General features: G+C 44.1%; 1 protein-coding gene across 2 annotated transcripts in view; it reads left to right on the top strand.

Moving 5' to 3' along the window:
• The window catches only part of HNF1B (HNF1 homeobox B), a 101,549-nt gene that overhangs the window by 60,060 nt on the left and 19,033 nt on the right, over positions 1–22,456 (top strand). For both annotated transcript variants that reach the window (XM_087717139.1, XM_087717138.1), the window contains exon 5: positions 21,697–21,866. In XM_087717139.1, coding sequence (XP_087573265.1) covers positions 21,697–21,866 — 170 coding nt within the window. The remainder of the gene's footprint in view (positions 1–21,696; positions 21,867–22,456) is intronic.

The raw sequence follows: 22,456 nt of genomic DNA, 5'->3' as shown, positions 1-22,456 counted from the left end.
CAAATGTGTACAACAATGGGTATTTTCCTTAATTCCTAATTTTGGTACACTTTTTTTCTTTGTACAAACGTATGAGAAAACAGTGGCAAATGAATAAATGGTGGCAAATTAAATGTATAGGACAGACCCTTGACTTAATGCTCTAAGTTGCAAGGGTAATTCTCTGTAATATGCACACACAATTTCCTTTGCAGAAAATGTGGGGTTCAAGATACGTATATCAGTGTAGATATACGTAGAGCCGAGGTGGCGCAGTGGTTAAATGCAGCACTGCAGGCTACTTCAGCTGACTGCAGTTCTGCAGTTCGGCTGTTCAAATCTCACCGGCTCAGGGTTGACTCAGCCTTCCATCCTTCCGAGGTGGGTAAAATGAGGACCCGGATTGTTGTTGGGGGACAATATGCTGACTCTGTAAACCGCTTAGAGAGGGCTGAAAGCCCTATGAAGCGGTATATAAGTCTAACTGCTATTGCTATTGCTATTGCTATTGCTATTGCTACTCTGAAAACTTTTTCAGCGTCATCATTGGAAATTCCCCAGCTTTCAGAAAAGTAACAAAGATGATCAGGGAACTGAAGGCATATGAAGAACGGGTGCAAGAACTGGGTATGTGTAGTCTGATGGAAAAAAAGACTAGGGGAGACATGATAGCAGTGTTCCGATATCTCGGGGGCTGCCACAAGAAGAGGGAGTCAAGCTATTCTCCAAAGCACCCTGAAGGCAGGAGAAGAAGCAATGGGTGGAAACTAATCAAGGAGAGACAACTTAGAACTAAGGAGAAATTTCCTGACAGTTAGAACAATTAGTCAGTGGAACAACTTGCCTCTAGAACAGTGTTTCTCAACCTTGGCAACTTGAAGATGTCTGGACTTCAACTCCCAGAATTCCCCAGCCAGCATTCGCTGGCTGGGGAATTCTGGGAGTTGAAGTCCAGACATCTTCAAGTTGCCAAGGTTGAGAAACACTGCTCTAGAAGTTGTGGGACCTCCAACCCTGGAGGTTTTAAAGAAGAGATTGGATTGCCATTTGTCTGGAATGGCATAGTCTTTTCTGCTTGAGGAAGGTGTTGGATTAGAAGAATCATAGTATAACAAGAGTTGCAAGGGACCTTGGAGGTCTTGTAGTCCAACCCCCTACTTACACAGGAATCCCTACATCACTTCAGACAAATGGTTATCCAACATCTTCTTAAAAACTTCCAGTATTAGAGCATTAGCAACTTCTGGAGGCAAGTGATTCCACTGGTTAATTGTTCTCACTGTCAGGAAATTTCTCCTTAGTTCTAAATTGATTCTCTCCTTGATTAGTTTTCTATTCATTGCTGGTTCTCCTGCCTTCAGGGGCTTCGGAGAATAGCTTGACTCCCTCTTCTTTGGGGCAGCCACTGAGATATTGGAACACTGCTATCATGTCTCCCCTAATCGGGGTCTCCAGGAATTGGCTTGTAGACCTGTTGGGTGGAGGGTCTCCTCTCCAAGCCGAGACAGCTGACTTCTAGGTTAGGAGAGGTGGTGGAGGAACAGAGAGCCATTTCTGACCAATAGCGAAATCTGTTTCGAGTATAATAGAATAACAGAGTTGGAAGGGACCTCGGAGGTCTTCTAGTCCAACCCCTGCTTAGGCAGGAAACCCTACACCACTTCAGACAAATGGTTATCCAACATCTTCTTAAAGACTTCCACTGTTGGAGCATTCACAACTTCTGGAGACAAGTTGTGATTAATTGTTCTAACATTGGGAAATTTCTCCTTTGTTCTAAGTTGCTTCTCTCCTTTCTTAGTTTCCCTCCATTGCTTCTTGTCCTACCCTCAGGTGCCTTGGAGAATAGTTTGACTCCCTCTTCTTTGTGGCAACCCTTGAGATATTGGGAGACTGCTATCATGTCTCCCCTGGTCCTTCTTTTCATTAAACTAGACATACCCAGTTCCTGCAACTGTTCTTCATATGTTTTAGTCTCCAGTCCCTTAATCCTCTTTGTTGCTCTTCTCTGCACTCCTTCTAGAGTCCCAACATCTTTTTTTACATCGTGGTTACCAAAACAGACCTCCAAGTTCCTTCCAATTTTGTTCTGTTAAGATTATCCTCACATGCACCATGTAAGGCAGGGTTATTGAGTTTGGTGGGTGGGAGGGTGCTATGCTGAAGTTCCATCTCCCCATACCAGCTGTTTTCTGACCCCGCCGATGATTCCCCATGCTGGGATTTGAACTGTCCTTGCACTAATTTTGTAGGTTGTTTTTTTTTTTTTTTTGGGTCTGGAGCACTAAATTCCTTAACCGTTTAATAGCGTGCCTCAAACGGCTGAAGCCTCTCCACCCACTTGTGTTCTAAACAATTGCAACACATTAAAAGTTATCTGCATTGGCAGGACACAGAAAGATTTTAATCAAAGGAGAAACCTTAGGACTTTTTTTAAAAAAAAAATTGTTACAGTATATACTTAATACATTTTTGTAGCATCCTCCAGAACAGGAAAAAAGAAAAAAGAAAGAAGGCCGTCATTTATTTATTACAAAGGCAATCTGGCCATCTTTATTATATTTATTATTCCAACCACCACAGTACATTGTAGACTTGGTTTTATAGACAGGGAGCTGAAAATCCAGAGGTTCAAAGCTAGAAGTGCGGATCTAACCTAAGATAACTTGGGGCATCTGCCGCCTTTATGTATGCTATTTGTCACGATATGCAATCCTACTACATATTTTACATGTTTTAATGGCATCCGTTGCTACCTTTCAAAACAAATTTAGGAGGAAGAGCTTTCTAACCAATCAGCTTGCGGATCATATTGGCTAACTTGTCTTGACATTGTTAAAGGTGCAGGTAGTCCTCGACATACAGAATAAGGAAATGAGTAGAAAGGGGCCCTTGGAGATCTTCTAGTCCAACCCTCTGCTCAAGCAGGAAATAATATACCACATCAGACAAAGGATTGTCCAATCTCTTCTTAAAAGTCTCAGTGTTGGGGCATTCACAACTTTCTGGAGGCAATTTCTGTTCCACTGGTTAATGGTTCTCACTGTCAGGAAATTTCTCCTTAGTTCTCAGTTGCTTCTTTCCTTGTTTAGTTTCCACCAGTTGCTTTTTGTCCTGCCTTCAGGGGCTTTGGAGAATAGGCTGACCCCGAGGTGGGTTGCCAATTTTTCTACTACTGGTTTGGGCGCTCCCACTTCTGCGCATGTCAGTGGTGGGTTCCGGATTCCATTGCAACCAGTACGGTACAACGGGGCCCGGCATCCACCACATGAACGCATGCAGCATGCACGCACACGCTTGTGTGACTCCTCAGCGAGCCTCCGTGACGCTCCAGCTGCTCAACGGAGCATTGCGCGGACGCCGGATGCGCTGTGCGCATGCGGGGAAGCACCGAAGAGCTCAAACACTGGAAAGGAGGACAGGCGGGCAGGTGGGCCCTCCAGAGCACCATATCAGAATGGTACCCGGTGCTCCCGGCAGGCACCAGTACACCCATACCGGGGCGTACTGCCTGCAACCCACTACTGGCGCATGTACAGATGCATCCGGGCAGGTGGGCAGAGCCTCCTGCCACCGCTACTACTGGTTCACCCGATCCAGGCTGAACCAGGAGCAACACACCTCCTGGGAGCTAAAGCAATAGCAATAGCAGTTAGACTTCTATACCGCTTCATAGGGCTTTCAGCCCTCTCTAAGCGATTTACAGAGTCAGCATATTGCCCCCAACAATCCGGGTCTTCATTTTACCCACCTCGGAAGGATGGAAGGCTGAGTCAACCCTGAGCCGGTGTGATTTGAACAGTCGAACTGCAGAACTGCAGTCAGCTGAAGTAGCCTGCAGTGCTGCATTTAACCACTGCGCCACCTCGGCTCTATAAAGGAGCTGACCCTCCTCTTCTTTGTGGCAGCCCCTGAGATGTTGGAAGAGACTGCTATCATGTCAGCTGAGTCCCATGATGGTGGACATATGGCAGGTGTACCATAAGTGGCATGCCGAGCTATCTCTCTGGGCATGCATTCTGTTGCCCATTCCGGGTTCTAGCACACCAGCCGTTTGGGCATGCAAATGCCCCAGAACCTGGAAGACTAGGTGGCCGGGGGGCGTGCGCATGTGCCAGAAACCAGAACATCACGTTCCCAGTGTGCGCAAGTACACCAAGTGGCTGCTCTTCCGGTTTCTGGGGTGCGCACACACGCACATGCCTGCGCAGCCCCATTTTGGCACTGAAATGGTTTGCCGACACTGCCCGAGTCCTTTTCATTAAGAAACTCAGTTGCCACGGCTCCACCTGCAGACTGGTAGAATATATGGCTGCTCTCCATTGCTTTCTTTCTATTGCAGTTTCCTTCTTCGTTTTTCATTTTGTTGCCATTGCATTCTGGCTAGATTTTAGATTTTTTTAAATAGATTTTATTAATATTTGTAGGCCGCCCTTTTCCCTGAGGGGACTCAGGGCGGCTCACATAAAATCAGGGAGGGGGAATACAGACATTGACATAGAGACATATAATAAAATAGTAAGCAACATACATTCGTCATTCGGGAGGGGCGGCTATCCTTATCCCCAGGCCTGACGGGCTAGCCAGTTCTTAAGGGCTGTGCGGAAGGCCTGGACGGTGGAGAGGGTACGAATCAGGCTCTCCTATGTGATGGTTTTACAATCCTTGAATGCATTAATATTTCTTTCTCCAGGGGTGCGACAATGGTGTTTGAGCTGTACCATCCACAGCCTAAAGCAGGGGTGTCAAACTCAAGGCCATGCAGGGGCTGGATCAGGCCAACATGAGTGATGTCAAGCTGGCCATGCCCCCCCACCCCTCCGAGATCAAATACAACGCGTCCCTCAATGAAATTGAGTTTCATTGGCCTAAAGCGTTGTTTCGCAACCTCAGCAACTGGAACCTGTGGACTTCAACTCCCAGGATTCCTGGGAGTTGGCTGAGGTTGAGTAATGAGTAATGTAAAGGTAAAGGTTTTCCCTGTCCAGGTGTTGTCCAAAGGCAATTTCTGCGGTCATGTGGCCAGCATGGGTTATACGCCAAAGGGGCGCAGAAGACTGTTACCTTCCCACCGAAGTGGTCCCTATTTATCTACTCGCATTTGCATGCTTTCGAACGGCTAGATGGGCAGGGCCTGGGACAAGTAAAGGGAGCTTACCCCATTGTGTGCCGTTCGGGACTCGAACCTGGACTGTCAGCTTTCCAGCTGAGCCATCGCTAGCGTGTCCTCTCCGGTGTTAAGAGGTTTCTCCAAAGATTGGACATAAGGGGATTAATTGCAGTGATGATGATGTGAAAGCAATTGAGAAAATAATGCCTTGCTGAAAGCCGAATGAGCTCAGCGAAGAACATGTGAATTGTTTGTTAGAAAGAACAAAGAGATTTGTGGCACCTTTAAAAAAAAACCCACTTACTGGCCCACCAGCTTTTGCCAATCACAGCCCACGTCATCAGAAGAATCTGCTTTTGTGAATCCTATTCAACACTCTTTGTTAATTATGAATTCAAGCAAGCCTTAAGATTGGCATCGGGCCCTCGGTAAATTGTCGCTCTCTCAATCTCTCTCGATGATCTGAGATGTCCTTGATTTGAACTGAATTGCGCAGCTCTGATTTTTAATGCACTGCGCGCCTTTGCCCTTGCAAATGCTCTCATTTCGGTGATCTGCTTTCTATGTGCAGTGGCATAGGTAGTCCTCGGTTTACAACCGTTTGTTTAGTCACTGTTCAAAGTTGCAACAGCACTGAAAAAGTGACTTATAACTGTAAGAGCTTATACTGTCGCCCTGCCTATTTAACTTATACGCAGAGCACATCATGAGAAAGGCGGGGCTAGGTGAATCAAAAGTTGGAATTAAGATTTCCGGGAGAAATATCAACAACCTCAGATATGCAGAAGGTACTACTCTAATGGCAGAAAGTGAAGAGGAACTAAAGAGCCTCTTGATGCGGGTGAAGAAGGAGGGCAAAAGTTGGCTTGAAACTCAACATTAAAACTAAAAACTAAGATCATGGTATCCAGCCTGCTCAATTCCTGGCAAATAGATGAGGAAGTAATGGAGGTAGTGACAGATTTTATTTTCCTGGGCTCCAAGATCACCGCAGATGGGGATTGCAGCCAAGAAATTAAAAGATTCTTGCTCCTGGGGAGGAAAGCTATTGCAAAGCTAGAGAGCATACTAAAAAGCAGAGACATCACCCTGCCAACAAAAGTGCATCTAGTCAAGGCTCTGGTTTTCCCAGTTGCAATGGATGGCTGTGAAAGTTGGACCATAAGGAAGGCTGAGTGCCAAAGAATGGAGGCCTTTGAACTGGATGCTCAAGCAAGAGACCCTGTCATATTGATCTGTTTCTGGGCCCTCCGATCTCAGATTTTCATATCCTGGGAGACAGGCAGTGAGGTTGGACTTGGGGGAAGCCATTGTGGCTTCCTCCTTCTAATGCCAGGGGAGCAAAAGATTGCCAGATTCAAATGCCCAGCGGTTCTAACCCCATTACACTTTCTATTTTACGCTTTCTTACTCCTCATTGTATTCTACCAGGCCAACAGGTTGTTTAGGGAGTTTTATTGGGGATCATTAGAGTTTTATGGCATCATCTGAATGGCTGCAGGGGGGCAAGGGGCAGTCACAATAAACTGGTTTATAATAGACATAAACGATTCACCAATTCGCCGCACAGCTAAAGGACATTAACACTTTCTAGCACTTTTGATAGGCAGCTGTTGTGTCTCGGAATAATCCATTTGTCTGAGGCAGGGAGAAGTTCTGAAGTGCCATACTTCCGTGTTTCGCTGAAAATAAGACAGGGTCTTATTTTCTTTCGACTCCCCCCCCCCCCCGGAAATCATCTTTCATTACATCTTTTCAGTTCAAAAGTTTTATTTCTTTTAAGGCAAACATTTCATCATTCCTCAATCAGTAAAACATCGAAGTACAATTTTTTTTTGTATGTCAAAATAATTCTAGTTTACCACCAAATTCTTGTCTAGCCTAATATATACCCCTCCCTCCCTCCACCCTCTCCCCCAACCCCCCTCCTCCTCCCCCCCCCCCAACTTCCCAGAACCCGTACACGGTATGGATTTCTAACAAACACAGTCTAAAATCTATTGAGAAAAAAAGAAATAAAGAAATTAATAACATTCTACATTGACCTTAGCTTCTTCTTACTGAACTAACTTTAAACAATTTAAATCATTTCTGATCTTAAGCACAGGCTAACTGGAATTTCTTGGTCCCGTATTTATTTTGTATATAGTCAATCCATTTTTTCCAGTCTCGTTTCTATCTCTCATTTGAGTGATCTTTAAGATATGCCGATATTTTAGCCATCTCGGCTAAGTTTGTAACTTTCAATGTCCACTCTTGAGTTGTAGGCAAGTCTTCCTTCTTCCAGTATTGCGCCACCAACAGTCTTGCTGCCGTTATTAGGTGCAGAATCAAGTTAGTCTCTACCACTGTAAAGTCAGTACATATAGCTAGTAAAAATAACTGAGGAGTAAACTTTATCCTTCTTTTAAAGATATTTTGCATAATCCACCATATTTTTATCCAAAATGCCTTAACCTTTTGGCAGGTCCACCATTACCGGTACATCTTTCATTACATCTTGTAGAAAGCGTATCCATTGGTTACAGGTACAGTTCGTGCGTTTCTTCCACAATCACATATATTTCATTCAGTTTAAATTGTACATTTTAGAATTTATATATTTTACTATCACTGTACCACCATTTTCATTTAATAGGGTTTTAAGGACACAGCCACCTACTGGCATTTTTCTCCCCCAGTCTCAATGAATCTGCCGTAACTTTACATCTTTATAACGTATTCTAGAAAAAAGTCAGTTAAAAAGATATCTAACATTCCCTCTCCCTTTTTTCCACCCTCAAAATCACAAATTGACACTTCTGTCCATTTTACTTTTACTAGTATATCACACCTGCTTGTATCATTAAATATTGATGTCTTATTACTTTTGAGGTGCGTGGTCACCTCATGGCTGCTGCTGTGTTGCAATATTTTCAGGGAGGGCTTATTTTTAGGGGGGGCTTATTTTAGCGCATGCACTCCAAAGCCTGATTGGGCTTATTATCTGGGGAGGTCTTATTTTTGGGAAAACAGGGTAGGAAGGTAGAAAGTTTGTTTCATCCACTGGCTGTGGAGGTGAAAGCCTTGCCTTCCGCCAGATAAACAGACTTGGATGCAACCCAGTGGTAGGTTGCAGGCGGTACGCCCCGGTAGAGACGTACTGGAGCCTGCCCGGAGCATCGAGTACCGTTCCGGTACGGTGCTCCGGAGGGCCCACTCGCCCGCCCAAGCTCCTTACCTGTCCTTTAAGCCTTTGGCACTTCCGCGCACGCACATGGCCGCATATGGCGCCTGCACAACGCTCTGCCGAGCAGCTGGAGCGTTGCAGAGACTTGCAGGCAAGTATCACGCATGCGCGCGCTGCACGCACCCATGTGCGTGACACTGGGGCCGTCCCAACCGTACCGGTTGGAACGGAATCCGGAACCCACCCCTGATGCAACCTATGACATATTTCCAAACTGATTTAAAAAAAACCAGCTTGCATTTTTTTTACAAATTAAAAAATAACCTCAAATGCTTTAATGCCTTTAATTAAATGCGGGGTGAAGAATTTTTAGTGAAATCACTATTCCCAAATGGATGTGCAATAGTTAACGAGAAGACAGATCTGAATTTAAACTCCCTTCGGCTCTGAAATACCAAGGTTAGCTATGATAAAAGTTCAGTCAGGATTTATAACTATAAGGCAAACAATGGCTTTATTTATTTATTTATTTATTTTTAAGTCCCATCTTTATTATTTGTATAAATAATTCAGAGTGGCAAATATATCTAGTATTCCTTCTTCCTCCTATTTTGCTCGCAACAACGACCCTGTGAGGTGGGTTGGGCTGAGAAAAAGGGACTGGCCCAAAGTCACCCAGCCTAAGGCTTTGATGTCTAAGGTAGAACTAGAACTCTCAGTCTCCTGGTGATTGGCCCAAAGTCACCCAGCTGGTTTTCATATGTAAGGCGGGACTAGAACTCTCAGTCTCTTGGTGATTGGCCCAAAGTCACCCAGTTGGTTTTCATATCTGAGGTGGAACTAGACCTCTCAGTCTCCTGGTGATTGGCCCAAAGTCACCCAGTTGGTTTTCAGTTGGTTTTCATATCTGAGGCGGAACCCAGCCTAAGGCTTTGATGCCTAAGGTAGAACTAGAACTCTCAGTCTCCTGGTGATTGGCCCAAAGTCACCCAGTTGGTTTTCATATCTGAGGTGGAACTAGACCTCTCAGTCTCCTGGTGATTGGCCCAAAGTCACCCAGTTGGTTTTCAGTTGGTTTTCATATCTGAGGCGGAACTAGAACTCTCAGTCTCTTTGTGATTGGCCCAAAGTCACCCAGTTGGTTTTCATATCTGAGGCGGGACTAGAACTCTCAGTCTCTTGGTGATTGGCCCAAAGTCACCCAGTTGGTTTGCATATCTAAGGCGGGACTAGAACTCTCAGTTTCTTGGTGATTGGCCCAAAGTCACCCAGGGAAGGAAGGAAAAGGAAAACAAGGAAAGAAGGAAGGAAGGAAGGAAGGAAGGAAGGAAGGAAGGAAGGAAGGAAGGAAGGAAGGAAGGAAGATGAAAGGAGGGAGGAAGGGAAAGAAGGAAAGGAAGGGGGACAGAGAGGGAGGAGGACAGAGCGGGAGGGAGGGAGGAAAGAAAAGGAAAACAAGGAAAGAAAGAAGGAAGGAAGACAAAAGGAGGGAGGAAGGAAGGGAAGGAGGATAGAAAGGGTATAAGGAAGGACAGAGAGGAAGGAAGGGAGGACATAGTAGAAGGAAGGAAGGAAAAGAAAAAGAAGGAAAGGAAAGAGAAGGAAAGAAGGAGAGAGCGAGAAAGAAAGAAAGAAAGAAAGAAAGAAAGAAAGAAAGAAAGAAAGAAAGAAAGAAAGACCCACTCATAAAGGCATTTGTGAGCTCTGCTATCCAGTGTCAAAACAGTTGGGCAGGTCCCATAAATGAACTTTTTACATTCTGTCATTAATTCTAATAAAACTCTCTTTGTGAACCCTGGCACAGACATGTTGTAAGCCTCCGAGAGGCTCCCTTGCTGTTGGGTGCAGCCTTCCCAGTTTAATGGGAGGTGAACCCCAGATTATTCCTTTACACCCGTCCTTCCTCCAACAGTAGTGAGGGAAAGCCAGCTGCACACAGGAAGGCTGGTTGTTTCCATTTGCTGAGGTTCTCCATAAACCACAGACAATATATATCCTTTGCACCACCTATTATCCCAAAGCATTCAGCAATAAAACGTTGGCCTTCCCGTCTGGCTGGCCTAGCTTTTCAACTTTCCTGAGTTAAATATAGCATCCAATGTTTAAGGCATTCTGAATTGGTATAGGGTGGACTGGAAGACCTCCAAGGTCCCTTCCAACTCTGTTATTTTTTAATTCTGTAATTGTGCTTTTAACCCACTGCTTTTTATGTGGTTCTTGTTGCTAACCTTTTAATTGCATTGGTAATTGTATAGTTCTATGCATTTGTTAAAAAGGGGGGGGGACGCGGTGGCTCAGTGGCTAAGACGTGGAGCTTGTCGATCAGAAAGGTTAGCAGTTCAGCAGTTCAAATCCCTTGTGCTGCATAACAGAGTGAGCTCCTGTTACTTGCCCCGGCTTCTGCCAACCTAGCAGTTCATAAGCATGTAAAAAATGCAAGTAGAAAAAATAGGGAACACCTTTGGTGGGAAGGTAACAGTGTTCCATGTGCCTTTGGCATTTAGTCATGGCAGCCACATGACCACAGAGACGTCTTCGGACAGCGCTGGCTCTTTGGCTTTGAAACGGAGATGAGCACAGCCCCCTAGAGTTGGGAACGACTAGCACCTATGTGCAAGGGGAACTTTTCCCTTTCACTTTATGCATTTTTAATTGCATAGTTCTAAACATCATTTTTCTAAAAAAAAAAAAAAAAGGAGCATTTTCTGCAGGAAATGGGAAGAAATAATTAGATAAAAACAAATTTGCACCTCCCCAACTCCATCCAAGGGTTAAAAAAATAAAATCTATGTGTAAACTGAGAACTATAAATGATCAGATAAGGGCACTTCAAAATATACCACTCTGTGCATGTTGGAAAGAGAGTTTCACAGATAGATCCCCCCTTAAGCCTGAATACCGGCAGTTTTAATATTATTTATCTGTTTGAAATGACATTATGTTTTCAGATTATACCCTGGCTATTTTAACAGTATTATTCATTCTGTGTAAGCTGTGTAAGTCTTTTTTGATCAGGGGCATAGACATATGATAACGAAATAATGATAAATCATGAAACAAATAGAGCAAAATATAGTGATTACAGCTGGTCACTTACTGACTATTCAAAGTTATGATGGATCCCCTAAAGATATTTATGATCTGTATTCGAAGTTATGACAGTCCATCACCCCACCACCCCGCAGTCACATGATCAGCCGTGGTGGCGCAGTGGTTAAATGCAGCACTGCAGGCTACTTCAGCTGACTGCAGTTCTGCAGTTCGGCTGTTCAAATCTCACCAGCTCAGGGTTGACTCAGCCTTCCATCCTTCCGAGGTGGGTAAAATGAGGACCCGGATTGTTGTTGGGGGCAATATGCTGACTCTGTAAACCGCTTAGAGAGGGCTGAAAGCCCTATGAAGCGGTATATAAGTCTAACTGCTATCACCTTTTGGGCACCTGGCAACCGGCCTGCATTTATGGCTATTTTCTGGAGTCCTGGCAGTCACGTGATTGCCATTTATGATTATTATTTTTTCCTTTGCTGGAAACCAGTATTCACTTCTGGTTTCCAGCCAAAAACACTCCTTGTGGACAATGAACTTACTTAACAACCTCAGCATTCACTTAACAACTGCGGTGTTTGCTTTTCCACTGAGACAAAAAAATGTCGTAAAATCAGATTGGTTAAAGCAGGTGCCTCAGTTTACAACCGTCATGACATAAATTGGCAATTCTGGGCTCTGTTGCGATCATAAGTTGAGGACTACCTGCAGACCATTAATAGAATAGAATAACAGAGTTGGAAGAGACCTTGGAGGTCTTCTAGTCCATCCCGCTGCTTCGGCAGGAAACCCTACACCACTTCAGACAAATGGTTATCCAATATCTTCTTTAAAACTTCCAGTATTCACAACTTCTGGAGGCAGGTTTTTCCACTTATTAATTGTTCTCACTGTCAGGAAATTTCTCCTTAGTTCTAAGTTTCTTCTCTCCTTGATTAGTTTCCACCAGTTGCTTCTTGTCCTGCCCTCAGGTGCTTTGGAGAATAGCTTGACTGCCTCTTCTTTGTGGCAACCCTGGAGATATTGGAATATACTGCTATCATGTCTCCCCTAGTCCTTCTTTTCGTTCAACTAGGCATGCCCAGTTCCTGCAACCGTTCTTCATATGTTTTAGTCTCCAATCCCCTAATCACTTTTGTTGCTCTTCTCTGCACTCTTTCTAGAGTCTCCCCATCTTTTTTACATCATGGTGACCAAAACTGAATGCAGTATTCCAAGTGTGGCCTTACCAAGGCCTTATAAAGTGGTATTAACACTTCACGTGATCTTGAGTCCTTCGGGATTGGGCGGCATATAAATGTGTCTAATAAATAAATAAATTGATTCTATCCCTCTGTTTATGCAGCCTAGAACTGTGTTGGCTTTTTTGGCAGCTGCTGCACACGGCTGGCTCCTATTTAAATGATTGTCCACTAGGACTCCAAGATCCTTTTCACAGTTACTATTATTGAGCAAGGTACCACCTATAGTGTACCTGTGCATTTCGTTTTTCTTGCCTAAATGTATAACCTTACTTCACTTAACATTCTGCTTTTGAGGATTTTCCTTCATCTAACAACCGACCTTCCTTAAACATTCAGTTTCGAAGACAAATATCTATGCCTGGGCTGGAGAGGTGCAAAATGAAGTACTCCTCTGTTTATGTTTCTGTTTAAAAGAAAAAAGAAAAACAAAGGCCCGGCATTCAAAACCCAGCTCCTTTGTTCTTATGATCTTCCCTCCCATTGTTCAAACAACACTTCAGCTCTTCTGACCTGCCCCTGCCTGGCTATCCTTTGCATGAGTTTAGAAATACAGTTCAAGAATGTGGTGACAAGGTTTCCCCTTGAGCAATGTTTACCCTGTTCCTGTCTGCGACCTCCACTTCTCCTGGCCAGAGTCCATTTTTCAAAGGGTGTCCTCCCATGAGAAGGGATGGGAAAACAGGGAGTGAAAAGACCTCTTCAGAAGAAAGCCTCTTGAGACCTTTGACCATGTAAGGTTGGGTCTATGCAAACAGCCATAGATCCTAGATCAAGGCTGGTCAAGTATGGCCCCCTTTAGCACCTGTGGACTTCAATTCCCAGAATTCCTCAGCCATGGCTGGCTGAGGAATTCTGGGAGTTGAAGTCCACAGGTGCTAAAGGGGGCCATACTTGCCCACTCATGTCTTAAATGGAACGCCGTGCAGTGACGTCTAGGACAAGGGTCTCTAAACTTGGCAGATTTACGTCTTGTGGACTTCATCTCCCAGAATTCCCCAGGAGTACGGCCGGCTGAGCAGTTCTGGGAGTTGAAGTCCACAAGTTGCCAAGTTTGGAGATCCTCATTAACAGATCTCCTCAAGAAGGCAATGAACTATGATTCCTGATGGCCACGTGATGCCATTGCTTGGCACTTGGCACTGGTAGTCCTTGAATTATAACCACAATTGGGACAACCAACGTTTCTGTTGCTAAACCTTGTTAAGTGAGTCCTGCCAAATTTTGTGACTTTTTTTGCCCCAGCTGTTAAGCAAATCACGACAGTTGGTAAATGAATCACACAGTTTCTCATTGCCAATTAGAAAAGTCACAAATGGTGATTACATGACCCTGGGACAATGCCTGTTGCAAGGGCCCAAATTTTGATCACACGGCCATGGGGATGCTGCATGTTGTAAGTTCAAGGACCAGTCGTAAGAGTCTTTTTTTTTCATTGCCATTGTAACCTCAAACAGTTGCAACATGAATGTTTAGAACAGGGTGAAATGCAGCAGGTTCTGGAGAACTGGTAGAGGAAATTTTGAGTAGTTTGGAGAACCGGCAAATACCACCTCTGGTGGGGTAGGAATGGAGATTTTGCAATATCTTGCCCCCAGGAGTGGGGAGGGAATGGAGAGTTTGCAATATCCTTCCTCTGCCATGTCCACCAAGCCACGCTCACAGAACCAGTAGTAAAAAAAAATTGAATTTCACCACTGACTTAGAGAGTAGAATAATATTTCAGGAGTGGGGTGTTGGAGACAAAGGGAGGCAAAAAGAGAAAGATGAAAGAGGCTAGTCCTGACCTTTACGCTACCCTGGCTTGGTGCCAGCGTACAAACCCTAGAAAATTAAACTCAGGAGAAAGTGGCATTCAATAAAAATGAAATATGATCCCTCTGTTTTAATGGGTGGCTACTACAAGCAATATACCTAACTGAACCAGAGATAGGGAATGCTGAAATGTTTGAGATTTTGTGACGGGCACGTTCATGTCCCGTTTTGATGATTCCTAAAAGTGTTGGGATAGAATAATAGAATGGAAGTTTTGGAAGGAATTTGGGAGGTCAAAGGTCATGAGAAAGTATTGATTTAAAAAAAGAAGTGCGGTCGCATTTACCAGGTAGCAGCTGATGAGGTTGTTCCTCACCTTTTTCTCAATCTACCATTGGCATACAGGTAGTCCTTGACTTATAACCATCTGTCCAGCAATTGTTTGAAGGTACAAAGGCATTGGATAAAATGATTTATAACAACGGGTAATGCTCGACTTAACAACAGTTCATTTAGCCAGCGTTCAAAGTTACAATGGCACTGGAAAAAAAATGTGTCTCATGACCATTTTTCACACTTATGACCACTGCAGTATCCCCATGGTCACGTGATTAAAATTCGGATGCTTGGCAATTGTCTCGTATTTATGACCGTTGTGGTGTCCCAAGGTCATGTGATCCGCTTTTGCAAACGTCTGGCAAGCCAAGTCCATGGGGAAGCTAGAGTCATTTAACAACCGGGCAACTAACTCAACAACTGCAATGATTCACTTAGCCACTGCGGCAAGAAAGGACGGAAAAAAATGGGGCAAAACTCACTTTACAAATGGCTCACTTAGCAGCATACATTTTGGACTCAATTGTGGTCGTAAGTCGAGGTCTGCTTTGCTGTCTATATAACCATTGGACCCAGAATCAAAATTCTGGAACTTGGCATTTATTTGTGAAGGGTTGCAGCATCCTGGCGGGGGTGAGTGGGGGTGGGGGTGGGGTGTCATCTCATGCACATTTGAAGGGGTGAAGTTTGTGGCTCAAACGTCATCATAGGTTATAGGTTATAGGTTTATTTCATTATATGCCACCCTATTCCCGGAGGGACTCAGGCCGGCTAACAAACCCAGGGGAGGGAGTAATACAGACAAGGCAAAAACAACAAACAGGATACAGAGAAAATATAAAAACAATCAACAGTCACACAATTCGAGCGGGGAAGGGAACTCATCAACCCCAGGCCTGTCGGAACAGCCAGGTTTTAACGGCTTTACGGAAAGCCTGAAGGGAGGTGAGGGTCCGGATCTCCTTGGGGAGTTCGTTCCAAAGGGCCGGAGCTGCCACAGAGAAGGCCCTCCTCCGGGTGGTTGCCAATCGACATTGGCCGGTAGATGGAATCCGGAGGAGGCCTAGTCTGTGGGATCTGATGGGTCTTTGGGAGGTAATTGGCAGGAGGCGGTCTCTTAAGTACCCAGGTCCAATACCATGAAGGGCTTTATAAGTGACGACTAGCACCTTGAAGCGTATCCGGAGACCAATAGGCAGCCAGTGCAGCTCGCGGAGGATAGGTGTAACATGGGTGTACCGGGGTGCACCCACAATCATCTGGACAAAACCAGTAAACCTCTGCAGAGACCTACAGGCTGCCCAGATCTCTTCAGCTGCTTAAACACATCCAATGATCCTTTTCCATGGTTATGTTATTTCGCTTTCTTCAAGGCCTTCCTGAAGGGTTAGCAGAGATAGCAATAGCACTTAGACTTATACACCGATTCATAGTGCTTTAACAGCCCTCTCTAAGCGGCTTACAGAGTCAGCACATGGCCCCCAACAATCCGGGTCCTCATTTTACCCACCTCGGAGGGATGGGAGGCTGAGTCAATCTTGAGCCTGGTGAGATTGGGACTGCCAAATTGCAGGCAGCTGGCAGTCAGCAGAAGTAGCCTGCAGTACTGCACTCTAACCACTGCGTTACCTCGGCGCTATAGATGGTGGACTTAGACAGACGGACAGAAAGACAGACAGACACCAACATTTTTGGTAGATGGGATATGACATTTTATAACAAATCACCCTGGAATCCCAGAACTGATAATAGAGGTTTTGTTTCTGAGCTGGGCTCCTTGGTTAATTATTTCTGATCTGCTTAATGTGCTTGCCAGTGTAACATCCAAGGGTGATCTCTGAAGGGACATTTATTTTTAACCAAGTTAAACACCTCGGCAATGAATCATTCCATAGCTACTTCGATGCACCTGTTGAACGAGAGGCAATCTCTGTTTTTCTTAGCTATTGCTAGTGCCTGCCATGTCATGAGCAATCAGTTTAGGAATGCTGGACTGCAGTACCTTAATATATGTTTCATGAGAAGCATCAAATAGGTAAAATAAACACGCACAAAGGTGATATGGGAAGAGAAGAACATGGAACATAGAACATCATCAGAGTTGGAAGGCACCTTGGAGATCTTCTAGTCCAACCCCCTGCTTAGTCTTAGGCAGGAAACCCTATACCAGTGATAGCTAACCTTTCTGTTGTGCGATCCCCACTGTGTGCCCCTCCCCCTGCGCATGCGCACATGACCCATCTATTCCCCCTCTTCCCCGTGTATGTGCACATGCCCCCCGCGACCCCCCCTGCTCCATTTTGGGCCTAGTGGGCCTCCCTGCAGCCTCATGGGAGCAAAAATAGGCCACGGTTGGGGGGGGAGCACCACACGCACCCATGCTCCGTTTTGGGCCTAGTAGGCCTCCCTGCAGTCTCCTGGGAGCAAAAACGGGCCACAAAGAGGGCCGTGCCCCCCTGCTTCTGCGCATGCATGCGCCGCCCCTGCACATGCTCGGCAGAGACCCGAAAATCAGCTAGCTGGTGGGAGGCGCGCATGCATGGTTGAGCTAAGGTGGGGCAACAGCTCTCATGGCTGCAGAGAGGGCTCTGCGTGCCACCGGTGGCACAGATGCCATAGGTTCGCCCATCACAGCCCTATATCATTTCAGACAAATGGCTTCTCTCTTCTTAAAAGCCTCCAGTGATGGCGCGCCGAAACTTCTGAAGAGATACAAATGTCTTATATAAGAAGCCAATAAACGCAGAACAATAAATATGACATTCTGCAGAATGTATTCTTCTTCTTCCTCCCCTCAGCATTTGGTGAGGAAGATCTGGAAGAACCAGTTTAATCTAGTGGTTAAGGCACCAGGTTGGAAAGCAGGCGATTGTGAGTTCTAGTTCCAGCTTAGATATGAAAGCTGATTTGGTGACAAGACGGGGCCAGTCACCAGGAGACATCTAGTCCCACCTTGTGCATGAAAACTGGGGAGTGACTTTGTGCCCATCACTTTGTCTCTGCCCAACGTCCCTCACAGGGTTGTTGTGAGGAAAAGAGGAGGAGGAAGAAGGAGTTTTAGGTGTGTTTGCCCTCTTAGTTTATTTATAAAAAAAAATAAAAAGTGAGATGCAAAATATAAAACGAAAAACACCAACCACCCCAGATTAGACCTTTTCTTGACTTCACCTTTAGATTCACACACAAATGTGTGGTCAAAAAGTTTGGCAAATTTTTATTAGTATGGTCTCACTGCTTGTAGGACTTGTGTACTATAAAAATCTTTTTTCAGTTTTTATAGAATGAAAACAGCTCCCTCATGTTTGTGTATACAGATAGTCCTCAATTTACAACCATTTTTTAAGTAACTAATTGAAGTTACAACAGCAGTGGGAAAAGTGACAACTTGGCCATCACAGCGTCCCTTCACTCATGTGATTAAAAACCAGATGCTTGTTAACTGGCATGGATTTGCGATGGTTGCTGTGTCCCTGGGCCACGTGTTTGCCACGTGTGACCATCCTAGCTGGTTTCTGACATGCAAAGTTCATGCAGGAAGCTGGATTTGTTTACGACTGCATGATTCATTTAGCAAGTGCAGTGATTTGTTTAATAACCGTGGCCAAGAAAGGTTGTAAATTCAGGTATGATTCACTTAACAATGCTGAGCGATGGGAATTTGTGTGTGTGTAAAGTTTTTTATTTTATTTTTTGTTACAAATTTTAAAACCTCTTTACAAAGAAAGTGTTGTCCAGGTTTCCCCCCCCCCTTTTTACATTCTCTCATACATAATTAATTTAACATCACATTATCATTTCTAATTTTGGCCCCACATTTTCTTACCATAGTTCCACCTTAAGTTTAAATTTTTCTTAACAAATAATATACCAACTTTACCATTTCATTTTCCATTTGTTATTTCTGGTTTCTATATGCAGCGTATATCATCAAATCCACTTTAATATAACAAGCATTTTACTTAATTGATTATCCATACCTAACAATATTATCTTATTTAGTTATATATCATCAACAGTATCAACCTATTTCATTTTCTACCAATAGTGAGCGATGGAAATTTTGATCCCAACAGTAGTCACAATTCAAGATCTACCTATATGTGGATATTCATTTATTTTCAACCTTATTTAGAACTAATGCTTCCCCTTCTTGCTAGTCCTTTAACACTATATTTCCCCTACATGTTTGCTTTAGTTATATAGCTGATCTTCTCCAACAAAATATATTCATAAAATAATAATAGCAGTTGTTGTTTTATCTTTCATGTATCTAAAACTCAGCGGGATTCAAAATACCACTACTGGTAGTAATATCTTCAGGTAATCCTCAACGTATAACCACAATTGAGATCAAAATTTCCGTTGCTAAGTGAGACATTTGTGAAGTGAGTTTCACCCCATTTTACGACCTTTCTTGCCACAGTTGTTAGGGAAATCACTGCAGTTTTAAGTCAGTAACACATTTGTTAAGTGAATCTGGCTTCCCCATTGACTTTGATTTTCAAATGGTGATTACATGACCCCGGGACATTGCAACCATCATAAATACATGTCAGTTCCCGAGTGTCCAAATTTTGATCCCACATAACCAAAGGGATGTGGCAACAATCGTAAGCGCACTCCCGCTACCGAATCGGTAGTGAAGAAAATAGAATACCATCACTGCCTGCAATGATTACAAATAAGCAATGGTGAAATATAAAATTTTAAGTAGTTCTAAAAACCCCATTTGCAGGATAGTCTTGCTGAAAAGACAGAAATACCCCCCAAAAACATGTTGAAAAATATAAGATGGAATCAACTGGGAGCCACAGGATTATGTTCATGTAGCAAATAAGGAATATTAAATAATCTTGGTGAGTATTTTTCTCAAGAAGGAATAAACATTTGATGTTTATTTCCCACTGCCCAAAACATGAGAGTTGGGATCTCTGTGGCAAATTTAAAAGTGGGAATTTAAAAACAAGGAAGTTGGCTGGCTAGCTGAGGAAATTCTGGGAGTTGAAGTCCATAAATGTTAACGTTGCCAAGATTGGACACCTCTGATCCAACAAATTCCTGAAAGCTTGGTTTTCAGTCAATTATCCATCAATAGACACACAGATAAATCAGTGTGAGGAGTATGGGGTATGCAGTATTTATATTCAGAAGAATAGAATAGAATAGAATAGAATAGAATAGAATAGAATAGAACGCAATGCAACGCAACATAATACCTTGGAGGTCTTCTAGTCCAACCCCCTGCTCAAGCAGGATACCCTATACCAATTCAGACAAGTGGCTGCCCAGTCTCTTCTTAAAAACCTCAATTGATTTAAGCATCCACAACTTCCGAAGGGAAGCTGTTCCACTGATCAATTGTTCTCACTGTTAGGATGTTTCTCCTTAATTCCAGGTTGCTTCTCTCCTTGATTAATTTCCATCAGAGGTAGGTTGCTCCTAGTTTGACCCAGATCGGGAAAACTGGTAGTAGTGGCGGTGGAAGCAAGCACACACCCGAACCGATACTAAAAAAAATTGGCAACCCACCACGGGTTGCCATCCATTGTTTCTTGTCCTGCCTTCTTTCTGGTGCTTTGGAAAACACGTTGACCCCCTCTTCTTTGTGGCAGCCCCTCAAATACTAGAATACTGTTATCATGTCATGCCTCGTCCTTCTTTTCTCTAGACTAGCCAAACTTAAATCCTGCAACCGTTCTTCATATGTTTTAGTCTCCAGGCCTTTAATCAACTTATTTGCTCTTCTTTGCACTTTTCCCAAAGTTTCAACATCTTTTTGTAATGTGGTGACCAAAACTGGATGCAGCATTCAAGGTGTGGTCTTATTAAGGTTTTCTAAAGTGGTACTAATACTTCATGTGATTTTGATTCTATGCCTCTGTTTATGCAACCAAGGATTGTATTAGGTTTTTTGACTGCTGCCTTGTACGGCTGGCTCATATTTAAGTGATCGTCCACTAGGACTCCTATGTCTCTCTTACAGTTACAGTTTTTGACCCTGGTTTTGCCTAAGCAGTAAATTTGCCACCAAACCAAACCAGCTGGGCAAGTTATTAGGCAGTAGCTTGCCCCCGCGGTAGACTAAAGCGCGCTCGACGAAAGCGCGTACGTGTCGTCATCACAGCGCGACGAAAACAGCACGCTGTGATCGGTAAACTTAAAATTAACGCGTAAATCTAAACCTAACCCCCCCAAACCTAACCCTAAACCTAACCCTAAGCCTAACCCTTAACCTAACCCTAAACCTAACCCTATACCTAACCCTTAACCTAACGCTAAACCTTAACCTAACCCTAAACCTAACCCTAACGCTTAACGTAACCCTAAACCTAACCCTAACCCTTAACCTAACCCTAACCCTAACCCTAACCCTAACCCTAACCCTAACCCTAACCCTAACCCTTACCTTTATGTGAATCGGCTTGCTTTAAAAGCGCTTTTTAAAGCGCCCTTTTTTCTCCGCGGTCGTATTTGTCGCGCTGCTGATGACGTCACGTACGCGCTTTAATTGGGCGCGCTTTAGTGGACCACGGTTTTGACGGGTCACATGCCCTGCCAGTTGTGCACATAGATTGAAACCTATCACCAGCAACCTGTGAGTTCCCATCCTGCTTTAGACATAAAACCCAGCTGAGTGACTTTAGTCTAATCATCAGGAGATGGTGAGTTCTAGTCCTATCTTATGCATGAAAGCTGGCTGGTTGATTTTGAGCCAATCACCAGGAGACTGTGAGTTCTAGTTTCCTCCTTAGGCATGAAAGTAGGCTTGTTGACTTTGAACCAATCACCAGGAGACGGTGAGTTCTAGTTTCCTCCTTAGGCATGAAAGCCAGCTGGGTGACTTGGAGCTGGTGCCCCTCTCTCAGCCCAATCCAACTCACTGGGTTGTTGTGGGGCCCATCCGAGGAGAAAGTATTGTGTGTGTGTGTGTGTCGCTGCCTTGAGTTACTTAGAAAAGTAGGTAAATAAATAACAAATAAAACAAACACACTTCTATGTTTTTTTCCTAATTTACTTTTAAAATTGCTGTGATTTCTTCTCTGTTGATTGCCTTCTCGCAGGGGTCCGCTACAGTCATCCAGGTGGCAATGAAGTCACCTCTTCAACTTCCATCAGCCATCACGGTAACAACTCGATGGTGACCACCAGCCAGTCCATTCTCCAGCCAGTATCTCCAGCCAGTTTGGACCCAGGTCACAGCCACAGCTTGCTGTCCCCAGATGGTAAAATGGTGAGCACACCTGGGCTATTGTACCTCAGGTGCTGATAAGATAAGTTAGCTTAGGAGGTGAAAAACAAACAGAACTTTTTTCCCCCTACATGTTAAAACTCCCCCCCTCCTCCCCCTCCAAGACCTGCATTAAACAATGAAAGGCTTGTAGGCATGACGAGGGTAAAGGCCTGAGTGCTTTCAGGGAAAATAGCCTTCTGACCTTCTCGTTCCCTGCTCAGGCATTGAAACATGCCAATAAAAACTGTTCTCAGGGTATTGATCGAATGCCTCTCAGATTGGCACAATGGGGTGGATCATTGTTTACTCTTCACTGCTGATGACATTCCGCATAATTTTTTTTTAAAAAAACAGCCCACCATGATTAAGACATCCCAGGTTCCACTTAACTGTTCAAATTTTATAATTTTATTTAGCAAGCTTCAACAATTCCTCTCCCCACCCACCCCTCATTACTTCTACAAATAGGGACATCAAATGGAGTGAAGGATATAGTGATTAAAAAATGCCTTTATCACGATAGTGCCATGGATAACTTAGCCTTTGCTGCAATATTGGGGTGGATTCTTCAGTTCAAGCCGTAGAATATG

Source organism: Thamnophis sirtalis, unplaced genomic scaffold (assembly GCF_051295495.1).
Source record: "Thamnophis sirtalis isolate CommonGarterSnake01/CBP01778 unplaced genomic scaffold, rThaSir2_p1.2 scaffold_6, whole genome shotgun sequence".
NCBI lineage: Eukaryota > Metazoa > Chordata > Lepidosauria > Squamata > Natricidae > Thamnophis > Thamnophis sirtalis.
The sequence above is the reverse complement of the archived record's forward strand: the minus strand, read 5'-3'. Positions and strand labels throughout refer to the sequence as shown.